The sequence below is a fragment of the Anoplophora glabripennis genome, unplaced genomic scaffold (genome assembly GCF_000390285.2).
Source record: "Anoplophora glabripennis isolate ALB-LARVAE unplaced genomic scaffold, Agla_2.0 scaffold317, whole genome shotgun sequence".
In the NCBI taxonomy this organism is placed as follows: domain Eukaryota; kingdom Metazoa; phylum Arthropoda; class Insecta; order Coleoptera; family Cerambycidae; genus Anoplophora; species Anoplophora glabripennis.
This window is the reverse complement of record NW_019416468.1, coordinates 402,016-426,977: the sequence shown is the minus strand read 5'-3', so window position 1 is coordinate 426,977 and position 24,962 is coordinate 402,016. Positions and strand designations below refer to the sequence as shown.

The window sequence follows — 24,962 nt, the reverse complement described above, 5'->3', positions numbered from 1 at the left end:
AACTAAGTTAATTCTCCATATTTTCGAAAACGGGGGCGATTATTTTGCTTAAAGCCCAACTCAACGTAGTATTTAGGTTAAGTAGCGTTGTGAAGCCTATTGTACAGTGTATTTACAAACGTTCTACGACGGCGTAGCTCATACGTTTTTCTGTATAAGAACGAACCATTTCCAGCTCGTCTCATCTAAAAATAAGAATAATGAAGTAAAAATTGAGAACTTTTACTTTTTTGTTTATCTAATTCGTAATGTTTAGCAAGAATACATTAATTTTCTAATCTTTCCTAAGACTTCTTAAAAAAAATATGAAAGCCTATATGAAACATTCTATTTTTATTGCTAAAAGGGCCAAAAATGTTGTTAACTATAAAGCAACAACATCGATGTCGGGTCTCATGCAAGGGAGAAAAAAAATTTTCAGTATAAATTGTCTCGGGGGCCTCAAAATAAGTGCTCGATCATGCTCTTACAAGTGCTATGTATTTAAATGAGATGTACTGCACTCTTACAACAATTTTTATCATATCAATCAATGTTTTATGCTGGGTTCACTATTTAGTTTTTTTTTTTTAAATGAATTTACTGCAACGGTATAAAACATTTTTTGCCATTTTGCAAATAAAAATTAAAACAAATGTTAATACAGTTTCATCTTTGTACGTAGTAGCACAGACCATATAGACTGAACGTTAGGAGGCTGGCAAGGTCTAGCAGTAACCTAGTAGGCCTTGCGATGTTAGTCATTCATGGAGTAAACTTTGCTTCTCCGTGGTTTGGCTTCTAGACCGATCGAAATAACTCATTTAGAGGAGAAAAAAAAGAAAATTGTTACCTGGACTTTTATAAGTGGAAATGGTAAAGGCACTTATAATAAACGAAAAAAAATAAATGTGTGAGCACGGGCGGCGGAGGGTTGATTTGGGGGGCTGTGAAAAATTGTATCATTGGAATTTCTGGCGAAAGTTGACGTCAAAAAAAAATATCTAATACAAAAGTTGTAGATCATGCAAAAATTTACAACTTTTGTAGAGGTCACTTTTTCCGAAAAAATGTAAAAAACAAGTTTTTTTCAGATTTTTTCGATTTTTATTTCTTATTTCTGCAAAAATAATTTAATTTTGACGAAACTTAGTGAAAGTATACCTTTCTCTGTCTTAAATAACCACACACTGTTTTAGATGAAAAAAATCAAGATGTTTACGAGATATTCATTTTTTCCTGTGTAAAACACTTTTTCTTCAAAGCAAAATTCTACTTAGAACTTACTGGTGATCATTTTTTCGTTTTCACATATACTTTTTGGTGAAATAAAAAAATCTGTAATCAAAGTTCAAAAACATGCTCAAAAATGCAAAAAAAAATAAAAAATGACGCAACAATGAATTTTTCAGTAATCGTTGATAATTTGTTTAAATTTAAAAAAAAAACAAAAACTGATTACACCATTCAATTGTACGGAAAAAATACAAAAAAAAACTGTCTCGTTGTTTGACCCAAAACTTTATTTTTGTACAGTATTACTATAAACATAAGTCGAATAGTGAATAAAAAAAATAAATATTTTTTTTTTCGTAGGATCGATTAGTGTACTTAATTTTGATAAATTCATAGATATACAGTGTGTCCCAGATAAGGATGGGATAGCATTAGGATCTAGGAAACGGTAAGATACGGGGTGGCTTAGATTAGAAAAAAGTTGTGTTTTTTATACCTAACAATATGCCGCTTAGAAAGTTTTAAAATTCCGAGTAGTTCCGGAGATATCCGAAAAAACCCAAAATTTTTCAAAATTGTTTAATTTTTTTCTGGCTTTATTTGAAAACCAATTTTAAAATAATTTATCATTTGTGCATTTGTAATTTGACTTAGATGTTTATAGCAATACTGTACAAAAATAAAGTTTTTGGTCAAACAATGAGACAGTTTTTTAATTTTTTTCCGTAGAATTGAATGGTGTAATCAGTTTTTGGAATGTTTTTTAATTTAAACAAATTATCAACAATTACTGAAAAATTCATTGTTGCGTCATTTTTTATTTTTTTGCATTTTTGAGCATGTTTTTGAACTGTGATTACAGATTTTTTTATTTCACCAAAAAGTATATGTCAAAACGAAACAAATGATTACCGGCAGAACTGTGTACGATTTTTTTAAGTAGAATTTTTCTTTGAAAAAAAAAAGTGTTTTAGACCGGAAGAAATGAATATCCCGGAAACTTTTTGATTTTTTTATCTAAAAAAATTTGTGGTTCTTTAAGACACAGAAGGTATACTTTCACCAAGTTTCTTCAAAATTTAATTATTTTTACGGAAATGAGAAATAAAAAAGGAAAAATCATAAAAAACCTATTTTTCACATTTATCTCGGAAATTTTGAGGTTATCTTAAAAAGTTACCCCTACAAAAGTTGTAGATTTTTGCATGACCTACAACTTTTGTATTGGATACTTTTTTGTTTGATGTCAACTTTCGCCAGAAATCCCAATGATACAATTTTTCACAACTTTTCAACCCCCCAATTCAACCCTCCACCACCCCTGCTCAACATTTATTTTTTTTTAGGTTTAATATAATCCCTTTTACCATTTCCACTTATAAAAGTCCTCGTAACAATTTTTTTTTTCTCCAAGTGTAATTTGGTTGGACGATTCACCATTATGTGCAGTCTATATGGTCTGTGCAAGTAACGGCAATTATGGTCTACTCTGTTAGAAGCTATCGCCGAATAATAAAATTATTAAGTTCTAAAATTACTAATTAGAAATTTGTGTCAAAAAATAAGTTTTAGTACATTAATGTAATACTTTTGCCCAGCGACTACTATATTATGGAACTCCTTTTAGTAAAATTAAAAAATATGTTTTATGCTATGCTATTAGATCAAATTAAAATTTTCCAAAATTTTAGAAGTCGGTATTTACTTTAAAAATTGATAAACAGTATTTTGAAAATTTGACTAAATCAGTCAGCTCTTCCTTAAGAAAATTAAACCCTATAGGGCAAACATTTTGCTGAATAAAATTTGAGTATAATTTATGTTACAAAAATGGCTTGCCCACGTTTTATCATCTAGTACCTTGGTTTCCTTCGAAAAAATTTAAAATCAACCAAAACGTACATATTCATAAACATTTGTGTACAGAAATACGCTAGATATTAATCACCAATTTACTTTTAACTATTGGTACGTTTGAACTACTGCAAGCCAAGGTGTTAGATGTAAAAGCAATTTTTCTGTAAAAAAAAATTCTACCGATAAAATAACCATGCAAGTCAAGCAAAATTAAATACCATACTGCACTAAGAAGCCAAATGAAACAAAAAATAAAATAAAACAATTTGTTTTATTGTATACATGCCACATGCAGCAATATTATAATTAGGACATCCGTAATCCGTGAAACGATTCAACGTTTTGCGGATTATCCGCAAAAATAAAATGCATTCCAAATAAACTATATACACATCCATCAAAAATAAAGAATATTTCTCTAGTTAATAATATTAATCTAACTCGATAATTATAAAATTAAAGCATTCTTACAAAAAATATATCTACTTTAATACAAATTTAAATATTCTTTAGTAAATATATAAAATATTTTTCAATATACACAAAAAAAATAACTATTTATTGGTAGTTATGTGTATAAGAAGCCACGATTAAGTTTGTGCCGGTCGTAACTAGTGTTTAAAAAAAATGATATTAAAGGTAGAGAAAAGATTCTAGTAGAAAATTGTCAGTAGTGTAAATGCAATAAATAAGTAGAAATATCAAAAAACAGGTTAATACGTTTGTTTGTAAATTGCTATTTTTATAATAAAATTCTGTCTTTATGGCACAAAATTATAAACATTCTTTCATTTGTATAGAAAAAGGTTTTCAAATTAGTTGCTGACTTTAGTTTACGTGATAAAAGTTTCAAATTTGGACCTTCAAAAAGCAAAATGTATTAAAATATTTGGTGATCCTACTGAAACTATTTTACTTGTTTACATATTTACGGCTAGATAACCAGTCAAATGTTAAGGATGAGAATACTCGGTGACAACACCTAAAAAATTTTCATCACAATAGATTATTAAGGAGAGTCGTTGATTCCTAAGTTTGACTGGTTGTCTACAAATATACAAACAAGGCTATTATCAATAAATAAATAAAAATAAATCAATAAATAATTAAAAAATTAACAATTACCTTAAAAATAATAGTCATTTTGTATTTTTTATTTACTTAAAACCTGTGTTTTTGCGCATTTCTACTTTCGCTTGTGTTCTAATAAAATTAAAAAAAAAATCTATAGGAAACGACTGACTACATGACATCGACAAACATTTCACACGGATTCCCCATAGCTATCTTAAATGATTGTCTACTACCGGCAATATCTTTGGACTGAGCAGCCGCCACTTGCGTCCCGCTGCTCTGGTCCGATCCGTTGGAGCTGCCGTTGCCGTTCCCGCTGGCCACGGGTAGAGCTGAACGTGGTCCCAGGGACGTCAGGTCGCTGTCGGACGCGCTGCTGTGGCCAGCTGCCGCGTCCTTCATCTGATCCGATCCGTTGGAGGAGCCTCCTTTATGGGCAAGAAGAAAAGCAATCTGATGAATGACAACTACCACCCAGCACTCGTAGGTTATCGTCAGGCGAATAGGTTGATAAAGAGTTTCGTGTATACCAAAATTAAATGTACGACTGTTCTGTTGAATCCCACAACTGTTTTAAAATCTCATAAAACTTTTATAAATTACAAAATAAATTGTTATTTTTTATGAATTTTTCAATTTTTCTTTTATTTTTGGAAAATAAAATAATAGAGATGTCTTTTTAATGTTTTAGATACATTTAACTCGAGTTTAAGAAGGTTACTCAAAAGGTTTTTGACACAAATTAATAAAAAAGTTCAATAAATCTAAAACATTTGGAAGAAAAAGAAAATTACGAGGGAAAATTTTTAACTTCTCCACTTCTAAGCCTCTATTTGTTGTAAACAATCAAAAACTAAAGCTGTAAACAAAACTTCATAGAAATCGCTTCAGGTATTTTCTTATAACTAAAACAAAACTTTTGTTTTAACACTGTAATTCAAAACAAAAGTATTTCTGTACCCTTTTTTATAAAAACTCTTTTTGTTAATTTACGTTGTAGAACCTGCTATTAAATTTAATTAGAGGTGGCTGGTGGAAATTGTAGTGGTCATATTTTGATAATAAAACATGGGACCCATAGGGGATGATTTCTGTGCTAGGTGTTTCATAACAAAAAAATTTCAACTTAAATTTGGAAAATGAAAAACTAAAATAGGGGTTGCCGACTCTGAAATATCGAAAAGGGTTCAACATATATTTGCAAAATACTTTTTGTAATCAGCTGACTGATACTTTTTTTAATTTTTATTTTTCAAACTTCATAATGCTATAACTTATGGAAAATTAAAGTTATGAGAAAAATATAAAAAAACCGATACCTGCATCTATCAAAACTGATTACAAAAAATTCGAGATATCAGGGCCGGCAACCCCTAATTTATTTTTTATTTCACAAATTTCTTTCAAAACTTTTTAATTTAATAAAAATCCCCCCCTAAAAAATTGTATGGTTCCCAAGCTTTATTATCAAGAAATGACCAATTTTTTTACTAGAAAACTATCAATTTTATCGAAAAATTACACGAGGTAAAAAAGTTGCGCAATAAATCAGTCTTCCCAATAGATATTTTTAAATAAATAATTTGCTGCATATAAAAAATTTCTAATAAAATATTGCAATGGGATTGACTGTTTCACTCCGATTGACTGTTTCACTCCTTTATAAAATACGCCAATGATCGAGCAAATATTGAAAAGTTGTTTCTTTATTAGTAGGATGCTCATACCAAATTTCGTGTCTCTAGCATTACTCATGTTAAAGAAAAAAATTAAAATGTGAATTTCAATCTGCTCCTTTAAGAGTTTATATCGCCTCAGGGGGGTATTTTTACTTCAATCCTCTTAATTTTGGCTCTAGATTCACTGGTACCATTTTTGCTACTTCATTTAGAAACACCCTGCATAATTCTAAATTTATTTAATGTTCAATTCTAAATAAAAAATGTATACTTATTATAAATCGATAAACTCATCCATTTTCGAGACACAGACATTTTAAGTTTTTGAGATTCAGCGGGAATTAAATTAAAAAAATATTTTTTCCAAAAAGTAGTAGGCATTGACATAATAAATTCACAGCACATTATACTCTAGAAGTAAGAGAATATCTCCCACCGTTGGATTAGACGCAGTAACGAAGTATGTACCTTGGCCTGTACGTAGCCCTGATTTAAATCTGCCGGATTTTTCTTTTGGAGCTATCTTAAATCTCTAATTTACAAAGACATTATTAATAGTCAAGAACAGCTGTGGGCAAATATTCAAGAATCAGTTCATATTATCAAACCACATAGAACTTTATTTAACATCAGACAAAATTTAAATAAGTGCACTGTAGTCGCTGGTGGTTGCTTTGAGAATCTTTTATGATTAATAATTTGTTAAGATATGCACAATAACATTTTCAGTTGCTGTAATGTTTGTCTTAATTCTTAATTCAGGCTTGGTATCTTAAGACCTGCTAATTTTCTAATTTAATTCCCGCCGAATCTCAAAAACTTAAAACGTCCGTATCTCGAAAATGGTTGTTTATCGATTTCTAACAAGTACAACTTTTTTATTTAAAATTGAACGTAGTTCAATAATTTCTAGTTAAAAAAATTCAAAATTGTAAAATACAAAAAGTTACTCATATTTTTACATTGATAGGACAGTACAACTAGCGCCCCCTAGACATGACCCCAACACTGTTTGCATATTCGTATTTGCCACTTCAACAAACGTAGAATAAACAATCGTTCCATACATACTGAAAATATAGCAAAAAATCGAAAATATTTTTTCAACTTTAACACCCTGTAGGGAAAGGAGCAATAATTGACTAGGGCATGTTTGGCTCAATCGGTATATTTTGATGTTAACAATCTGCCATTAAGCTGTGTACCATTATTAATGACTCACCCTGTATATTTGTAACCGGTTTGAGTCGAGACTCACTCTTTTAATCTCAATTGTTTATGTATTATAGACACAAAATTTCATATACAGGTTCGGAAAGTTCCCATGGTACATTGGCCGTTGCGTGAGAGCGATAAAGTAAGTCATAGAAATCAGTGCAATAGACAGGGATGGTTACATTGAAGACGTTTCATAATCTGAATAGTCACTCCCACTTCTAACCCGAAACGGGCGGTGATTATTCAGATTGTGAAACGTCTTCACTATAGCCATCCTTGTCTATCGCACGGATTTCTTTACTTTACTTTGTCGCTCTCATGTAAAGATGGACCATGTGGATTTTCCAGCCCTGTATAACACACTGTATCCCAAAAACGAAGGCTTTAACAAGAATTGTTATAACAGAAATATTTTTAAATCTAGACGATGTAAGTGGTCCATCATTTTGGGCATGTTGTCATGACACAGCTTGTGTAAAAAAAATAATACACGAAATTATTTAACTTTTTGTCGCCTTTTTAATAACAAAAATACATAATTTAATGTACCTGTAAGAACTTACGTGAAATATATGCCCCCTAGAAGGCCATCCCAACAAAAGTATTTAGTCCACGGGCCCACGTACAAAGAAAAAAATTATTACTAGGAAGCTGTAACTTTGCTTGCAGCTTAAGTTTGACGAGTCTCTCAAGATTTGACTATGAGGAAAATTCAACAGTGGTAAGTTTTCCCGTGATTTTCAGGAGAACATGTCAATCTGGTATAAACATGGAATGTTATGACCAGCACTTTTTTAAAGTGTTAAGTTTAAATGAGATATATTTTTTTTAAACCCCCCAAAAAATTTGTCCGACAAAAATGTTGGTATTTTGAGTTTGTCCCACGTCCCAAATATGTCGATTTAGTGACATTATGGTTGGTGACAACCAGCAAGCTGATTTTTCTGGGAGGGTTTGGTAATAAGATTTGAAATGAAAGTATCTTATTGTCCGACAAAATTCTTGAGAAGTTTTTGCAGTCCGACGCCCCGAAGATGTCGATTTAACGACAACATGGTCGGTGATAACCAGCAATCTGGTTTTGATTTTTTTCTGTAATAATTGAAATGTATAACACAATAATATACTTGTCTGCCAAAAGGATTGGAAAGTTTGCCTTAAAAATGGGAAAAATTACTATTTTTGTGGTATACAGGGTGTTCCTAAATAAATGTCGCAACGGAAAACTGTAAATTCCTCTTGAAAAAAGAAACATTATTTTACTCTTCCATTTTTCTCTCCGGACTTTCACTTTCGAGGTACACGGTGTCAAAACTTTAATTTTTTTTTTAATTTTTTGCTAATATCTTAGGAACCGTTTGAACTACAGGACTGAGTTTTTGTACATGCATTACCACTATTAATAGTTACTTTTTCGCATCCTTCTCGAATTCACTGAACGTGCCAGTGGTGGAGATTTTAAGGTATCGTAAGGGTTTTTCCCTACCAACTTTTACGCCACTGGAAAAATGAACATTTGATAGCAAATTTTGAAGCGCCAATGAATATTAGACAAAAAGAGTTCTCTTGGTTCATTGCTCTAAAGTCAACCGTTTTCAAGAAAAATGACTTTATTGAACAAAAACAAACATTTTGCTGACATTTTGAAGATATTTTATAATTTAAAAGACGGGTAGTAATAATTAAAAATTTTAACGAAATTTAACAGCATTTGCAACAAGTAGCTATTAATTAATAGTGGTAATGTNAAATGTATAATAATATTTTTAAAATTGGTTTAAAATTGGTTTAATTGGTTTTTCAAGAACAAAACTATGTGTAAACTGTTTGTCAAAACAAGATTGCAAATTTTAATTTAAAAAAACACAAGCAAAAATTTATGCATTCATTGTACAGTTACCATTTTTTATAAAATAGTTACAATAGTTTATAAAATAATATGTACATATAAGTTTTTTGAACAAAGAAATCATTTTGATGGAGATTAATTAAATTAGTTAGACATAATTATTTATGAATTTCAATTTCTGTTGCTCCTGTTAACAAGATAATTTTCTTATTTATTCTTCTTTATTTTTTCATTAAAAAATTTATTATTTTATAGCAGAATGAACATTAGGTACCACAAAAATAGTTAGTTTTACCCATTTTTAAGGCAAATTTTCTAATCTTTTTGGCGGACAACTATAGTATTGTGTTATACATTTCAATTATTAGAGAAAAAAATCAAAACCAGGACCATGTTGTCGTTAAGTCGACATCTTCGGGGCGTCGAACTGCAAAAACTTCTCAAGAATTTTGTCGGACAATAAGATACTTTCATTTCAAATCTTATTACCAAACCCTCCCAGAAAAATCAGCTTGCTGGTTGTCACCAACCATAATGTCACCAAATCGACATATTTGGGGTGGGGAATAAACTCAAAATACCAAAATTTTTGTCGGACAAATATTTAGGGGGTTTAAAAAAAATATCTTTCTTTTAAACTTTAAAAAAAGTGCTGGTCATAACAATCCATGTTTATGCCAGATTGACAGGTTTTCCTGAAAATCACGGGAAAACTTACCACTGTTGAATTTTCCTCATGGTCAAATCTTGGGAGACTTGTCAAACTTAATCTGCACGCCAAAGTTACAACTTGCTGGTAATCATTTTTTTTTTGTACGTGGGCCCGTGGACTAATTTTTGCATGGTCCTAAATACACCCTTTTTTCGTTCGTTCATGCAATTCCTTACTATTGGCGGCCACAAGGTTCAACAGGAACGTTCAAAGAAACAAACAAAAACTAAGAAACAAAATATTTATTTATAAAAAGAAAAATAATAATAATCGAATCTAGTTTATTTCCAAATGATCGTTAAAACTTACAAATAAATGATGATGGAATAAAAACACCTGGCAAGTGAAGCTTAACTGAAGAATGGCACAAAATTCTGCCAGATATTCAACTGTACAAAATAAAATTAATCAAACACAACTAAGGCGATGAAGACATGGGTGAATGGGTGAGTATTTGAAGTAACTAAAACTAATATTTAACAAAACAACATGAGAAATAAACTGAAAATGTGTGCGAAGATAAAAAAAATTAATTATAAGAATAATATTAATATAAATAAAGCACTGTTATAGGCAATAGTCACAGAAGTTATGATATACTTGAAAAAAAATGAAAAGTATAGGGACGTTGAATAAGTTCCTGCTGTTTTCCAACAGATGGCGTTACCAGAACTGCCTGTGTGTAGTTTAAGTTAGTAACGCACCTATAAAGAAGTAATATAAGCAAGCTTGAAATTTAGTGTATGTTTGTTCGCCGAAGTGTTAACTACTTTTTTTTTCAGCAAATAGACAACCAGCGATACATTTTTATAGATTTTATTACAGTTTATCTAAATATGAATCAATGCACAAATAACAGACTTTCCTCCATTCTAACACAGTTTTTCTACAAAATGGAGTTAGGTTGACACTAAAATTACTTTTTGTTGTAAAGAAATTTGTAATTTGCTGCTTTTGAACAAGCAGCATCGTAAATTATAAATTTCTTTACACCAAAAAGCAATTTGAGTTTCAAACTAAGGCCATTTTATAGAAAATCTGCGTTAAAATGGGGGGAAGTCTGTTATTTGTGCATTAATTCATATTTAGAAAAACTGTATAATAAAATCTAAAAAAATGGCTTATTTGCTATAGAGCCCTCTTAAACATGTCAGAGAATGACCGCAAAAATCGCCCGTTTTTTCACAATTGGCAGAGAACTAAAGAAAATAGATAAAAATATGTTTTTGGTCTCAAATTACTCGTCGTAAAAAATTAAGATGAGCATAGCTTTGTTTCTTGAAAATTTTTCAAAATGAATGAATTTTTCTATCGAATGATTCTTGATACAAAGAAAGATTTATTCTCATGACTGAAATAAGCATGTTGAAATAGAAAATCCACCCTTAAGGGCGCTCAGGGGGTGGAATCATCCCCAAAAATAGAGAATATCAGAAATAATTGTAAAAATTCCAAAAAAAAAATGTATGAAGATAATTCACATGCTAATAGTTTTTATATCAATTGGTAATATTCAAATTCTTCATTTCTGGCATTTCTTCAACCTCTAAGTAGGGGTGATTTTTAAAATTTTCAAAATACTAAAAGCTATGCTCTTTTCAGTTTTTTACGACAAGTAAAACATATTTTCATGTATTTTTTTTAATTCTATGCGAATTGTGAAAAATGGGCGAAAATCACAGGTTTTTTGCGGTCACTCTTTCGTACCAAAGAAAGAGTATTTGTGGGAATTTTAATGCAATACTTTATTCAAAAGAAATCTGCAGCTCAAGAATTCTTGTCGAGACTTATAACGACCATGCTCTGTCGTAAACAACATGCAGAGATTCGTTTAGATGCTTAAAAAAATAACGATTTTGATGTTGAAGATAAACCGAAACAGTTTGAATATAAAGAATTGGAGGCGTAACTTATTGAAGACTCATGTCAGACAATAGCTGATCTTGTAAAATCACTAGGGGTTTCGAAACGTTTGAAAGCATTAAGAATGATTCAAAAGCAAGGACATTGGGTACCGTACGAGTCGAAGCCGAGAGACATTGAACGGAGTCATTGCACGTGTGAACAGCTGCTTCACAATGGAAAAGGAAAGGTTTTTTGCATTGATAACTGGCGATGAAAAATGGATATGCTACGATAATCCTGAATGTAGAAAATCGTGGGGCAAGCCGGGCCTTGCGTCAACATCGTCGTCAATGCGGAATATTCATGGTTCCAAGCCTCTGTTCTGGCTTTGGTGGGAGTAGTTTACTATGAGCTGCTCAAACTGAATGAAACCATCAGGGAAGATCATTAATGACTACAAATGATGCGTTTGAGCCGAGAATTGAAGAAAAAATGGCCGTTATACGAGCAGAGACATGACAAAGTGATTTTGCTCGGCCACCAGTGAAAATCTACTTGGAAATTCTTAAACGGAAAGCCCTACCCTACCCGCCACGATCACCAGATATTGCCAATTCAGATTATCGATGGCATATGGCTGAACAGCACTTCCATTATTATGAAGACGCCAAAAAATAGGTAGACTCTTTGATATCCTTAAAAGACGTGTCGTTTTTCCGATGTAGCATTAAAATGTTGCCATAAAGACCGAAATATACTTTCAGTGACATTTTTTTTTACAATTTTTTTTTAAATAAAGGAAAGATTTTCACGAAAAATCAGCGAAAACTTATTCAACATCCCATTAATTTATTTTTTGTGACAATGTCAATTTCTTGTTTAGCGTTTTTTAAGAATTCAGTTATTAATATTACTATTTTCAATATAATAGTCAAAATTATATATTTAATTAAAATTAAAACAGTTCCAGAATAATATTTATAACGATTTCCTTCTAAATATATGATATATTAATGTGTTAAGCGTCTCGGTCCTAGACTATGAGATCCAGTTTATTTCCCGCAAATAAAAAAAAAAACTTGCAAACAAAATTAACAACAGGAGGTATATCACTTGAAACCGAGGCGGAGTAGCGCCCTATCGCGTGGTATATCCTAACGGGTGTGGTACGTTTAAAAAAATTCCTCAACCTCACGAGGATTGTATTAAAAGGACATCTGAAAAAGAGGTTTTTACATTCTGGCATCTTGTTTGACGAGAACAGCTACATACCTAGGCTAGAGGTCCTAACTACATCTAGGTTTTACATAATTTATAGTATATTAGGCATTTACCACTAGACTACCACTTATATCACTGGATAAGATTTTGTACTATCTGAATCTAGGAGAAGACAAAAGTGTTCATTAATATAATGTAAGGAGAAGGGAATTATGGGAGATTGACCAAGATCCTTGTGGCACACCAATAGTTTTCAATGCATTCTCATAAAAATTTTATATAAATTGATCCAAGATGTATTCGAAGGTGTTTCAACGTTTAAAATTCAAAGAGCATACAATAAATCCGAGAAAATTCTTACAAAAATAAATGAGTGTTGGATTTTTTTCAACGAAATATTACTTTATCAGGAACCAATTTAGAAATGCTAGAAGATGATAAAACATCAAAAATATATTCTTAATTTTGTAATTTCAAGGAATTTTTATAACGAGGCAAATTCCAGAGCTAAATCATTTGAATTTTAAATATTTTTTAATAATCAAACTTTTATCGGATCTGTTCTATACTCTCCAACAAATTTGCAAGTATTGATTTAGAATGTCGTTCTACTTTTTTAATTAGGCTATTGATTATGTCTTAAAAAGCAGGGTACTAAGCAACTACAACGTTGATGGGTTTTTATTGCATGAATCGTTCAAACGGTTATTCAGAAAGAAAAAAAATAAAATAATATTGTCATAAATTCAGTAAAAACCGAAAAAAAAGGCAAAGTTTGAACGACCATAACTCAGTCTATTTTCATCGTGAAAACTTTTATAACCCATCATTTTGTACGAAATTTTATATACTTTTTTTTCTATGAAGCAATGCCTATAACTATCTCAGCTCAGAAAAAATTATTTGCATAAAAGTAAAAAAAACAAAAAATTGAATTTTTTGCATTTTTTTTTGTTAAATTAGTTTTAATATATTTTGCAGTAAATAAATTTTTTAAATAAGCTATTTCGATAGAAAATCTCATTATTTACAAAATATTTCCTATGCAATACCCTCAAATTTTGCTTAGTTTTCGAGATATACTCAAAAAACCATAAGGGTTGCATCTCCCCCTTACACCCTCTAATTTAAGAGCACTGTGCGGTTTTTTCATTCTAAATAACCATTTGAAGGATTCATGGAATAAAAACCCATCAACGTTGTAGTTCCATACCATATGACATAATCAATAGCCGAAATGTAAGAGTCCTCAAATTGCAAGCACTAGCCGAATTCAACATTTAAGGTTACGCTTGTATTCGGATAATTTCTTATAGAAAATACAAGAATTAAAATATCAAAAATTCTGAAACTGAGTTTCTAGAAGCATCACTTCCATAAGTAAAAAATTATATAAACAGCATAATTACATAGGAATTCATCAATAATATTAAAGTGGAAAAATTATGACATTATTGAAACTTCAGAATTAGGGATTTTTATTATATTTATACTGACAATTCCATTATACGTATGTTATTATGTTTCTAAGTCGGCAGTGCCAAAAACGGCCAATAGTAGAGGCTAGTCAAAATTACAATGAACACTGAAGAATTTGTGTTTATCATCAGAAGTGCAGAAAANTTGTCGAGACTTATAACGACCATGCTCTGTCGTAAACAACATGCAGAGATTCGTTTAGATGCTTAAAAAAATAACGATTTTGATGTTGAAGATAAACCGAAACAGTTTGAATATAAAGAATTGGAGGCGTAACTTATTGAAGACTCATGTCAGACAATAGCTGATCTTGTAAAATCACTAGGGGTTTCGAAACGTTTGAAAGCATTAAGAATGATTCAAAAGCAAGGACATTGGGTACCGTACGAGTCGAAGCCGAGAGACATTGAACGGAGTCATTGCACGTGTGAACAGCTGCTTCACAATGGAAAAGGAAAGGTTTTTTGCATTGTATGATAACTGGCGATGAAAAATGGATATGCTACGATAATCCTGAATGTAGAAAATCGTGGGGCAAGCCGGGCCTTGCGTCAACATCGTCGTCAATGCGGAATATTCATGGTTCCAAGCCTCTGTTCTGGCTTTGGTGGGAGTAGTTTACTATGAGCTGCTCAAACTGAATGAAACCATCAGGGAAGATCATTAATGACTACAAATGATGCGTTTGAGCCGAGAATTGAAGAAAAAATGGCCGTTATACGAGCAGAGACATGACAAAGTGATTTTGCTCGGCCACCAGTGAAAATCTACTTGGAAATTCTTAAACGGAAAGCCCTACCCTACCCGCCACGATCACCAGATATTGCCAATTCAGATTATCGATGGCATATGGCTGAACAGCACTTCCATTATTATGAAGACGCCAAAAAATAGGTAGACTCTTTGATATCCTTAAAAGACGTGTCGTTTTTCCGATGTAGCATTAAAATGTTGCCATAAAGACCGAAATATACTTTCAGTGACATTTTTTTTTACAATTTTTTTTTAAATAAAGGAAAGATTTTCACGAAAAATCAGCGAAAACTTATTCAACATCCCATTAATTTATTTTTTGTGACAATGTCAATTTCTTGTTTAGCGTTTTTTAAGAATTCAGTTATTAATATTACTATTTTCAATATAATAGTCAAAATTATATATTTAATTAAAATTAAAACAGTTCCAGAATAATATTTATAACGATTTCCTTCTAAATATATGATATATTAATGTGTTAAGCGTCTCGGTCCTAGACTATGAGATCCAGTTTATTTCCCGCAAATAAAAAAAAAAACTTGCAAACAAAATTAACAACAGGAGGTATATCACTTGAAACCGAGGCGGAGTAGCGCCCTATCGCGTGGTATATCCTAACGGGTGTGGTACGTTTAAAAAAATTCCTCAACCTCACGAGGATTGTATTAAAAGGACATCTGAAAAAGAGGTTTTTACATTCTGGCATCTTGTTTGACGAGAACAGCTACATACCTAGGCTAGAGGTCCTAACTACATCTAGGTTTTACATAATTTATAGTATATTAGGCATTTACCACTAGACTACCACTTATATCACTGGATAAGATTTTGTACTATCTGAATCTAGGAGAAGACAAAAGTGTTCATTAATATAATGTAAGGAGAAGGGAATTATGGGAGATTGACCAAGATCCTTGTGGCACACCAATAGTTTTCAATGCATTCTCATAAAAATTTTATATAAATTGATCCAAGATGTATTCGAAGGTGTTTCAACGTTTAAAATTCAAAGAGCATACAATAAATCCGAGAAAATTCTTACAAAAATAAATGAGTGTTGGATTTTTTTCAACGAAATATTACTTTATCAGGAACCAATTTAGAAATGCTAGAAGATGATAAAACATCAAAAATATATTCTTAATTTTGTAATTTCAAGGAATTTTTATAACGAGGCAAATTCCAGAGCTAAATCATTTGAATTTTAAATATTTTTTAATAATCAAACTTTTATCGGATCTGTTCTATACTCTCCAACAAATTTGCAAGTACTGACTTATAATGTCGTTCCATTTTTTAATTAGGCTATTAACTATGTCTTAAAAAGCAGGGTACTAAGGAACTACAACGTTGATGGGTTTTTATTGCATGAATCGTTCAAATGGTTATTCAGAATGAAAAAACCACGGAGTGCTATTAAATTAGAGGGTGGAAATTGGAGATAGGGGTGAAAATGCAACCCTTACAGTTGGAGTATATCTCGAAATCAAAGCAACCCCAAAAACATGAAAATTGTCTATTTTTTTGAGGTTTAGCTCGCTATATCAACGAAAAATCAAGATTTTTCAAATATTTTTGAGGTTAGAATCGATATATGATATTATACCATCAAACAAACTCAAGGTCACGTTCCAGCGACCTGAAAAACATGAGAAATATCTGTTCAGATAAGATTTATGGGTGAAATCGACAGTTCAGTTCCCTTTGAATTGACGATTTCAGGCTTTATAGCCTTACAAGTCACTATATGAAATTCGCCATCTTGAATTTTTGAAAAATAACTTCATACTCATGTCCAACGATGTCAAAGGCACCTGTTTAGACTATTTGGGTATGAATTTGTCATTAATCTGATTACTGTGAGAAATTTATCGGACAAATCTTTATTTTTCTCATACTTCTAGGCGCCATATTATGGCCGCCATCTTGGATTTTTCAATTCTGCCAATTAGCATCTTAAAGTACTTGGAAAGACAAATTTTTTTAGCCGAAAACCATCTTCATAGGTGTTCTCAAATTTTGGGCACAGGCTTGATCGATTTGACGTGGATTGTTCCATATATAAAACCATACAGGGTCGGAAAGTACCAAATAAGAAGTGGATCTTATTTGTGGAAGGGCGAAATGGGCGGTGACTATGAAACGCCTTCATTATAGCCATCCTTCTCTATCGCATGGATTTCTATGTCTTACTTTATCACTCTCACGTAACGGCAGATGAACCATCGTTACTTTCCGAACCTGTATAACTTTTATTTATTATTGATAAATTAATTTAACGTATGTCTTTATTAAATAAAAATTAATTATGTACTCAAAAATAACTATTAAAACAATATTGTCATAAATTCAGTAAAAACTGAAAAAAATGGCAAAGTTTGAACGACCATAACTCAGTCTATTTTCATTGCGAAAACTTTTATAACCCATCATTTTGTAGGAAATTTTATATACTTTTTTTTCTATGAAGCAATGCCTATAACTATCTCTGCTCAGAAAAAATTATTTGCATAAAAGTAAAAAAAAAACAAAAAATTGAATTTTTTGCATTTTCTTTTTTGTTAAATTGGTTTTAATATATTTTGCAGTAAATAAATTTTTTAAATAAGCTATTTCGATAGAAAATCTCATCTACAAAATATTTCCTATGCAATAAAAACCACAGAAATGAGACAACCCCCAAATCCAAAAGCCAAAGGCTTGTGCGGAAGGGGGCTACACTTGAAAAAACGCGGACAAACACCCATTATCCATCGACATTGCTAGTGCCGACACCGGGGATCGAACCCGGACCAGAGTAGGAAGCCTAGCCGAGAAATGCTTGCCACCGCACTCTCGACCGACTGCGCTACTGTGGCGTGGCGATGCAATATCCTCAAATTTTGCTTCGTTTTCGAGATATACTCAAAAACCATAAGGGTTGCATCTCCCCCTTCCACCCTCTAATTTAAGAGCACTCTGCGGTTTTTTCATTCTAAATAACCATTTGAACGATTCGTGCAATAAAAAACCCATCAACGTTGTAGTTCCATACCATATGACATAATCAATAGCCGAAATATAAGAGTCCTCAAATGGCAAGCACTAACCGAATTCAACATTTAAGGTTACGCTTGTATTCGGAAAATACAAGAATTAAAATATCAAAAATTCTGAAACTGAGTTTCTTGAAGCATCACTGAGAATAGAATAATCATTTCCATAAGTAAAAAATTATATAAACAGCATAATTACATAGGAATTCATCAAAATAATATTAAAGTGGAAAAATTATGACATTTTTATTGAAACTTCAGAATTAGGGATTTTTATTATATTTATACTGACAATTCCATTATACGTATGTTATTATGTTTCTAAGTCGGCAGTGCCAAAAACGGCCGATAGTAGGGGCTAGTCAAAATTACAATGAACACTAAAGAATTTGTGTTTATCACCAGAAGTGCAGAAAAACATAAAAATCAGGTTTAGAAAAATATTTAATGCACAAACGGAGATAAAAAAATTTGTTTGTGGACTAAGACTGTTGACGGCACTCAACCCTTGAGCCCCCGAAGTAAATTACACATCTTAGAATTAGAAACAGCTTCAAAAAACATAACTATTACCCAGAAATTATATTAATTGAATGAAAAACAAAAAAGTTATAAAGAAAAATCTATTTTCAACAACTTTAACGGCTCTACAGGGTGAACCCGAATAAGAATAAATTACATAAATTGCAACACTATTTTTGCAAGTTCTATATAAATCCCCGATTATCCACCATTTCCTAGACGCCTTGTACTAAGTACCTTTGTTTTACACAAAACAAATGAAGACAAAAAAAAGACAAAATAAGTGTCAATATTTCGAAAAATGTAATAAAAAAAAATTGGAAATGAATTTTATTTGTTTCTTCTGTAGAAATTGACCATGTAAATAACAAAATGTCAAATGAAATGTCATTTTGAGGACTCCTACTTTAAACGATTACAATAGATTTTCAAATTTTTCATTGATTAAAAACGGCTAATACATACTCAACAGCCAAGTAATCACCATACAATTTGAGAACTTCCACTTTAAAACAAGAAAAGTAGCGAATATAAAAATGATAACACTTACCGCTGCCGCTCAGAACAGACTCCTCCTTATTGTAACCGTATACTGTGTTCTCACTGTAGAATGGCATCGGCATGTACTCCAGCGGATTGTACGTGCCGCTGTATGGCATGTAGTTGGGAACGTTCGGCAAAGGCCCCACACTATCCGTATCGCCCTGTATCTTCAGATTGGTCATCGCCGAACACAGATCGCCAAAGATATAATAGCACTGGAAAAAAAAACTCGCTCATCACAGCACGTTTACAGGTCGACGTTAAACGTACCTGTTCCGAAAACGTAATTTTATTAACGGTGTGCCTTATGAAACCTGCCTTGAGGAGGTGCGACGCGTACTTTCTGGCATCCCGTCTCTCCTGGAACCCCTCCACGTGGGTCAGGAGCCAGTCGATCATATCGGTCCCGATGAAAGCGTTCGGTATCGTAATTTTCAGCCACATCCTGTCCCGGATCTCCAGGCCGCTGTCGGGCCGCTGCATGGCCTGTACAACTTGTGACATGGGCGAGTTTATGGACAGCGGTTCTTCTAGGTCTACGAGGACATAAAAGGTATGTCATGGGGTACGTTTTCAACAAGAAGAGCTTATTTATGAATTACAGTTATAAGAGTATGTGTAGCAACTTCGATGCTTATGACGGCAAAAAAATAATAATATACAGGGTACATTTTTAAGAGCATGCATCATGAAAAGCTAGATTATTTTTTTACGATTTTAAGTTTACAGAAAATAAAATTAAAGCAAGAATGATGATAGAAGCTTCTGTTAAATAAAAAATGGTTTTTCCAAGTAACTCTAAAACGCTTAGCCTCATTTAAATGAAGTTTGTTGTCCTAATACTTATTTGTAGACAATAAACGAAGTTACTGCATTCCTTCTGAAGGACTTCAGTCAGGTTAGTCCAATGAAGTACATACAGAACTTATATATATATAAAAAAAATTGGATGTACAGGGGACTCTTACTCAGTTTCTACGAACTAACACCTTGTCTTGCTTCGCCATAAATTAAAACGATATCCACAAACTCTGAGTTGCTATACGCACAAGCCATTTTTGCATTAACTACTAAAAAAACTTTTGTAAACACTATCACAACGACGATTGTAAAATCGGATTTCAGTATTCGGAGTCGCTGAGGCCACGTGGCTATCAACGTGTATTGCCAATGACGCTAGAGACTACAGTTGTCCAGCTATGTAATGGTCGAAAGTACTGCAACTTCAATAATTTTATTCTCGAAAACTATAAGGATTTTACAAATTTATTTTTACGATATTGACTCCATTTCTCATGCCGCACCTATTCCCAAATTTTTTTGGATAAGTTGTGAATCACCCTGTATATTATTATTATTACATCTTACATCTTTAACGCAAAAATCTGTGCTAGTTAGATGTATACGTAACATTGGGGCACCCTACATTAGAAAAAAAAAACATTTCCAAAATAAAAACAAATAACAGGCCTGCTTCCAAATTCGACAATACAAGAAAAGCACAGTAAAAAAACTTCATGCAAGCTGCAGATGAAATACATAAATAAATTAGCGGTTAGGGCAAAGAATTGCAACAAACACGCAAACCAGTGCAGAAAAAGCGATGTGCGTACATACCAGGACCTAGCAGACACTCACGTTCGTTAGCGGGGATCGTACTCGCTATGGACGAGCTGGAGACGGTGGAGCTGCTCGGCGGTCGCGCCACTGGGTCGCCCCTCACCGCAGCGGTATGAGCCACCCAGGCGCCTGTATTTAAAAATTTAAATATGAAAAATTATATCCGGAACGAATATAAATTCAGAGAAAAAAAGTACCTGGGTCTATGGGCCTCACTGGTTCAGTTCTGGGTATGGTGAAATAGCCTTTGGGGTTCGGATCCCAGCATTTGGCAACTACTAGTTTTATGGGTCTGCGAATAATGACAAAACTATTCAAAAAATTGTGGTATATTGTAAAAATTATACATACAAAAATTTTGGGGGTAATGCCAACCATAAAAATAATGACATAAGTCACTATAACTCTTTTTTCAAATAGTATTAACATAATCATACAACTTCTAATTTTTTTTATATTCGGTACAATTATTGATTATAAATTTGTATTTACTTTTTCAAAAAATAAACCTTAAGATTGTTAAAAAGTTTTACAAGTAAGCAGTCCCAAAGAGGAACAAAGTCTGCAACAAAATTTTTAATTTAAACTGTTACCATTTTTTTAAGAGGGTTCTATAGCAAATAGGCAACTGGTAATACATTTTTATAGATTTTATTACAGAGTTTGTCTAAATATGAATCAATGCACAAATAACAGACTCCATTCTAATGCAGATTTTCTATAAAATAAAGTTAGTTTGAAACTCAAATTACATTTTATTGCAAAGAAATTTGTAATTTGCCGCTTTTGAACAAGCGGTATCGTAAATTACAGATTTCTTTACACAAAAAAGTTATCTGAGTTTCAAACTAACTCCATTTTATAGAAAATCTATGTTAAAATGGGGGAAAGTCTGTTATTTGTGCATTAATACATATTTAGACAAACTGTGTAATAAATTCTATAAAAACGGATTACTCTTAAATGTAAATAGGTCAAGCCTACACAAATTACTCATATTAAAATAAAAGAAGTCTCATACCTCAGAATATTGCGAAATTAAGCCTTTTTGTTTTATTCTAATACTTCTTTTTTTTTCTTTGTTTCACACAATTTTTATAATAATTAGTATTTTATACTCAACTCGTGCTTCATTTATACCGCAACATAAGTAAATTGTTTTTAAGCAATCCAAAGATTTAAATACATTTTTCCTCAGAAACAATTAATGTTACCGCCTTGGAATAAGTGGAACTGTATTAAATATTAAAATGTTCTAATTAAAAAAAAACAGCAAATTTTCTAGACTATAAGGTTCTAAAATGATGATACTTTGGGTGCAAAAATATGAAAAAAATCTGTTACTAAAAAAAAGAATCTATGACAAAATATTTACATTATTAACAAAAAAAAGTTTCCAAGTTGTTAAAATTTTTAAAAAAATTCTTACACCATTATCTTTATACGTAAAATAATCCAATATATTTTTTTTCGCATAGTTTTGAACATCCAATATTTTTCAAAGAATAAAATTAATAAATAAATACATAGAGAAATTAATAAATAAACTAACCGCGTTCAAATTAGCAAAATCTAAAGACTTAACTTACCCCGGTTTCTGTACAACTTCCCTTAACACCTTAACAGCCTCATCGTTGGACATATTTTCGAAATTAACATCGTTAACCTGTAATATCATATCACCCGGTTCTATCCTGCCATCCAAAGCCACCGCCCCACTAAAAAATTAATCATTACAACATTTAAAACAAAAGCAAACCTTGTTCTTACCCTTTCATAATTGATCCCACGTAAATACCCCCATCTCCCCCTTTGTTACTCTGCCCCACAATGGATATCCCGAGGAAATTCACTGTGTCCATATTCAAAGTTACCGTTATAATATTTAGAGACATCGTAGAATCCGTTATACTAGAATATGAACTGGTCCTCGACATCGCCTAAAAATATTTTCAAATGTGTACCGGAAACTTAGCGGTACGTTGACTCATACCTGCAACCTTTGTTTTCTTCGCCTTTGGGGCCGTTTCCTGCCCGCCACATGCAGCCTACTTACGCTAGAACATTCCGACAAGGCCGTGTGTCGACCTGTCGTCTCAGACTGAAAACTGGTCGTTTCCAGGTCTGAACTTACTATAGATGCAGTCTCATATACTCTAAAACAATATTTTTGTTTATAAAATATTCAATAAATATATAAAACTACTTCTGCAAAGTCTAAAGGAACATGCGAAGTACCTTGGAAGATGTCCGTTGATTCTAGATGAGTATTTGTGATGCCGCCTACCCTGTCTCGAACTGATAATACTTTCTGTGTCTGTGCAAACGGATTCGGGGGCTGGCGGAGGCAGGCGGGTCTCCGAAGGGTGTGTAACGCTGTCTGTGCATTGTGAACCACCGTCCGATTGATTTGAACCGTCTGCCGAAACAAGCTGTGGCAAAACAAACACTTAATGTAACACCAGTTACACACAGCAAATTGCATTTAAAAACTGAACTATAACTGGATAAAATTCACTTGAATCCCGAAATGGACAAATAAAAATTAACTTTATAAAAGAATTAGTTGCAATTTTTAGGACGTCACACAAAAAATACTACAAATTAAATTTACGTAAACCAATCTTAACTATTAGTGAAGTAAATTTCTTTTATTCTATCTTATTGCACATATTGATTATTTAATTAAAAAAAAGTTAAAAAGTGTATAAACCATGAAGTACTGGAATATTTAGTTTATAAATATTAGCCTTTATTATTTATTAATTAGCTGCAGCATGTAAACAGATTAATTAATAAACCAACAGACAAAATACTTTGTGCATTCGCACATATAAATATTTATTTTCTAAAGCTGTATTCAAGGTACATCATTAAAAACCACAAATTATAATGTGTCTATTTCATCATATCACCAAAATTCCATGGATTATATCAAGTGAACCCAATTTCGACCCAAAAGATAAGTATATTAAACGTGGATATCTATGTATTATAGTGAATTTATGCAAATTTATCATGAGATTGTCCACATAAAGTACTTTATATCTTATCTACATGATTTTCACTCAGTGTATCTATTTGTCTAGCATTAACAGATATGTTACTTTTATGATTGTTCGTATTTATTTTCAATAAAGTAGTTGTAAATTTTACATACAAAAAATAAATAAATAAATAACACTTTACTAAAATTATTACAAAAAACTTACCCAACTAACCACCCTTCCGTTGAAACAAGGCAGATGTGCTGAATCTTCTATAATTTCTTCTTTGACAACACTAAAATATTTTCAAAATATAATACACACTAAAGTAAATTAAAAGTATTTCTAACTTTCACTTGAGATTATTTACATTTTTACACCAAAGAAAACACTTTCTTTTATAAACAAATATGCTAATGATAGTATAGAGCACATATAATGAGACTAGATAAATATTGAATTATAAATGAAACAAATCAGCTTTTAAAAGTGAAACCAACGAGGTTGAAGCCAAAAAATTATTAGTTGTCAAAAGAATAAATAATTACTGTTTACTTCTAGGAAATAATGGCTACCTAAAATTTTCAATATTAACCGGATATTTTCTTTTACACAAACTATGAAATATATCAATATATATGCGCAAACAAAACATTTAGTTTAACAAGTAAATAAATTGTAAAGCAAGATAATACCCAAAGTCATCATCCATCGATTTAAAGAAAAACTTGTAGTTGGGTCTGTTCAAGACATTCTTAAAATCGGCTAATGTGACTTTATCCGGTGATATTGGTATTTTTACTAAATATGGAGTTTCTTCATCGTCTATGTGATAAATAACTTTAGTTTCTTCCATTTTTAATCACTAATTTATACAAAAATTCTTTTATTTGACAGCACGAAAACACTTTAACACAACATGGCGGACATAATTAAAATCACTTATCCCCACCCAATTTCTCCAAAAGTTGAATGCACACATTTTAGGTAATTTTCGAAAAAGTGGGAAAATAATGGGTGAGAAAATCGAAAATAGTTCATTTTTTATTTAAAAATAACAGTGTTTTACATTCTTAGAATTTATTACAAACTAATTGCATTTTCCCTCAAGAATTATTATCATATGCACAGTTGCACACCCTGACAATACGTCACACGTTGACAAATTGTCCATTGGACGGTGGGAAAAAATGTTTTGAAGGGTGGTCTATGTTTTGAAGCGTATTCTATTGACTTCTTTTCTTAGTAAAGAAGGTAAAATACCAAGACAAACATTAGGTCAAATATTTTCTTTGTGTACTGTAACTTGAGTAAGAATTACTGTTATTTGTAGGGAATGTATTATAGGAA

General features: G+C 31.8%; 1 protein-coding gene and 1 long non-coding RNA gene across 6 annotated transcripts; both read right to left on the bottom strand.

Annotated features, from left to right (window-relative positions):
* Positions 1-24,596, bottom strand: LOC108907001 (segment polarity protein dishevelled homolog DVL-3). 5 transcript variants are annotated; one of them, XM_018710456.1, is made up of 12 exons: positions 24,308-24,468; positions 23,838-23,907; positions 22,864-23,057; positions 22,619-22,781; positions 22,396-22,565; positions 22,215-22,343; positions 20,823-20,917; positions 20,623-20,754; positions 19,276-19,541; positions 19,013-19,220; positions 4,380-4,574; positions 1-185 (listed from the first exon to the last, which is right to left on the bottom strand). In XM_018710456.1, the coding sequence occupies exons 1-12, from the start codon at positions 24,466-24,468 to the stop codon at positions 139-141; spliced, it is 1,830 nt and encodes a 609-aa protein (XP_018565972.1). In that variant the 3' UTR covers positions 1-138. The 5 variants fall into 5 exon arrangements, 4 of the variants coding, with proteins under 4 accessions (XP_018565972.1, XP_018565971.1, XP_018565973.1 ...); XR_001964316.1 differs by lacking the exons at positions 1-185; positions 4,380-4,574 and adding exons at positions 15,158-15,582; positions 15,638-15,748; XM_018710455.2 differs by lacking the exon at positions 1-185 and having other exon boundaries at positions 3,564-4,574; positions 24,308-24,596.
* On the bottom strand, positions 12,242-12,966 carry LOC108907003. Its single transcript, XR_001964317.2, has 2 exons — positions 12,722-12,966; positions 12,242-12,666 (listed from the first exon to the last, which is right to left on the bottom strand). It is a non-coding gene; the product is annotated as an uncharacterized LOC108907003 (long non-coding RNA).
* Positions 24,597-24,962: the final 366 nt, after the last annotated feature.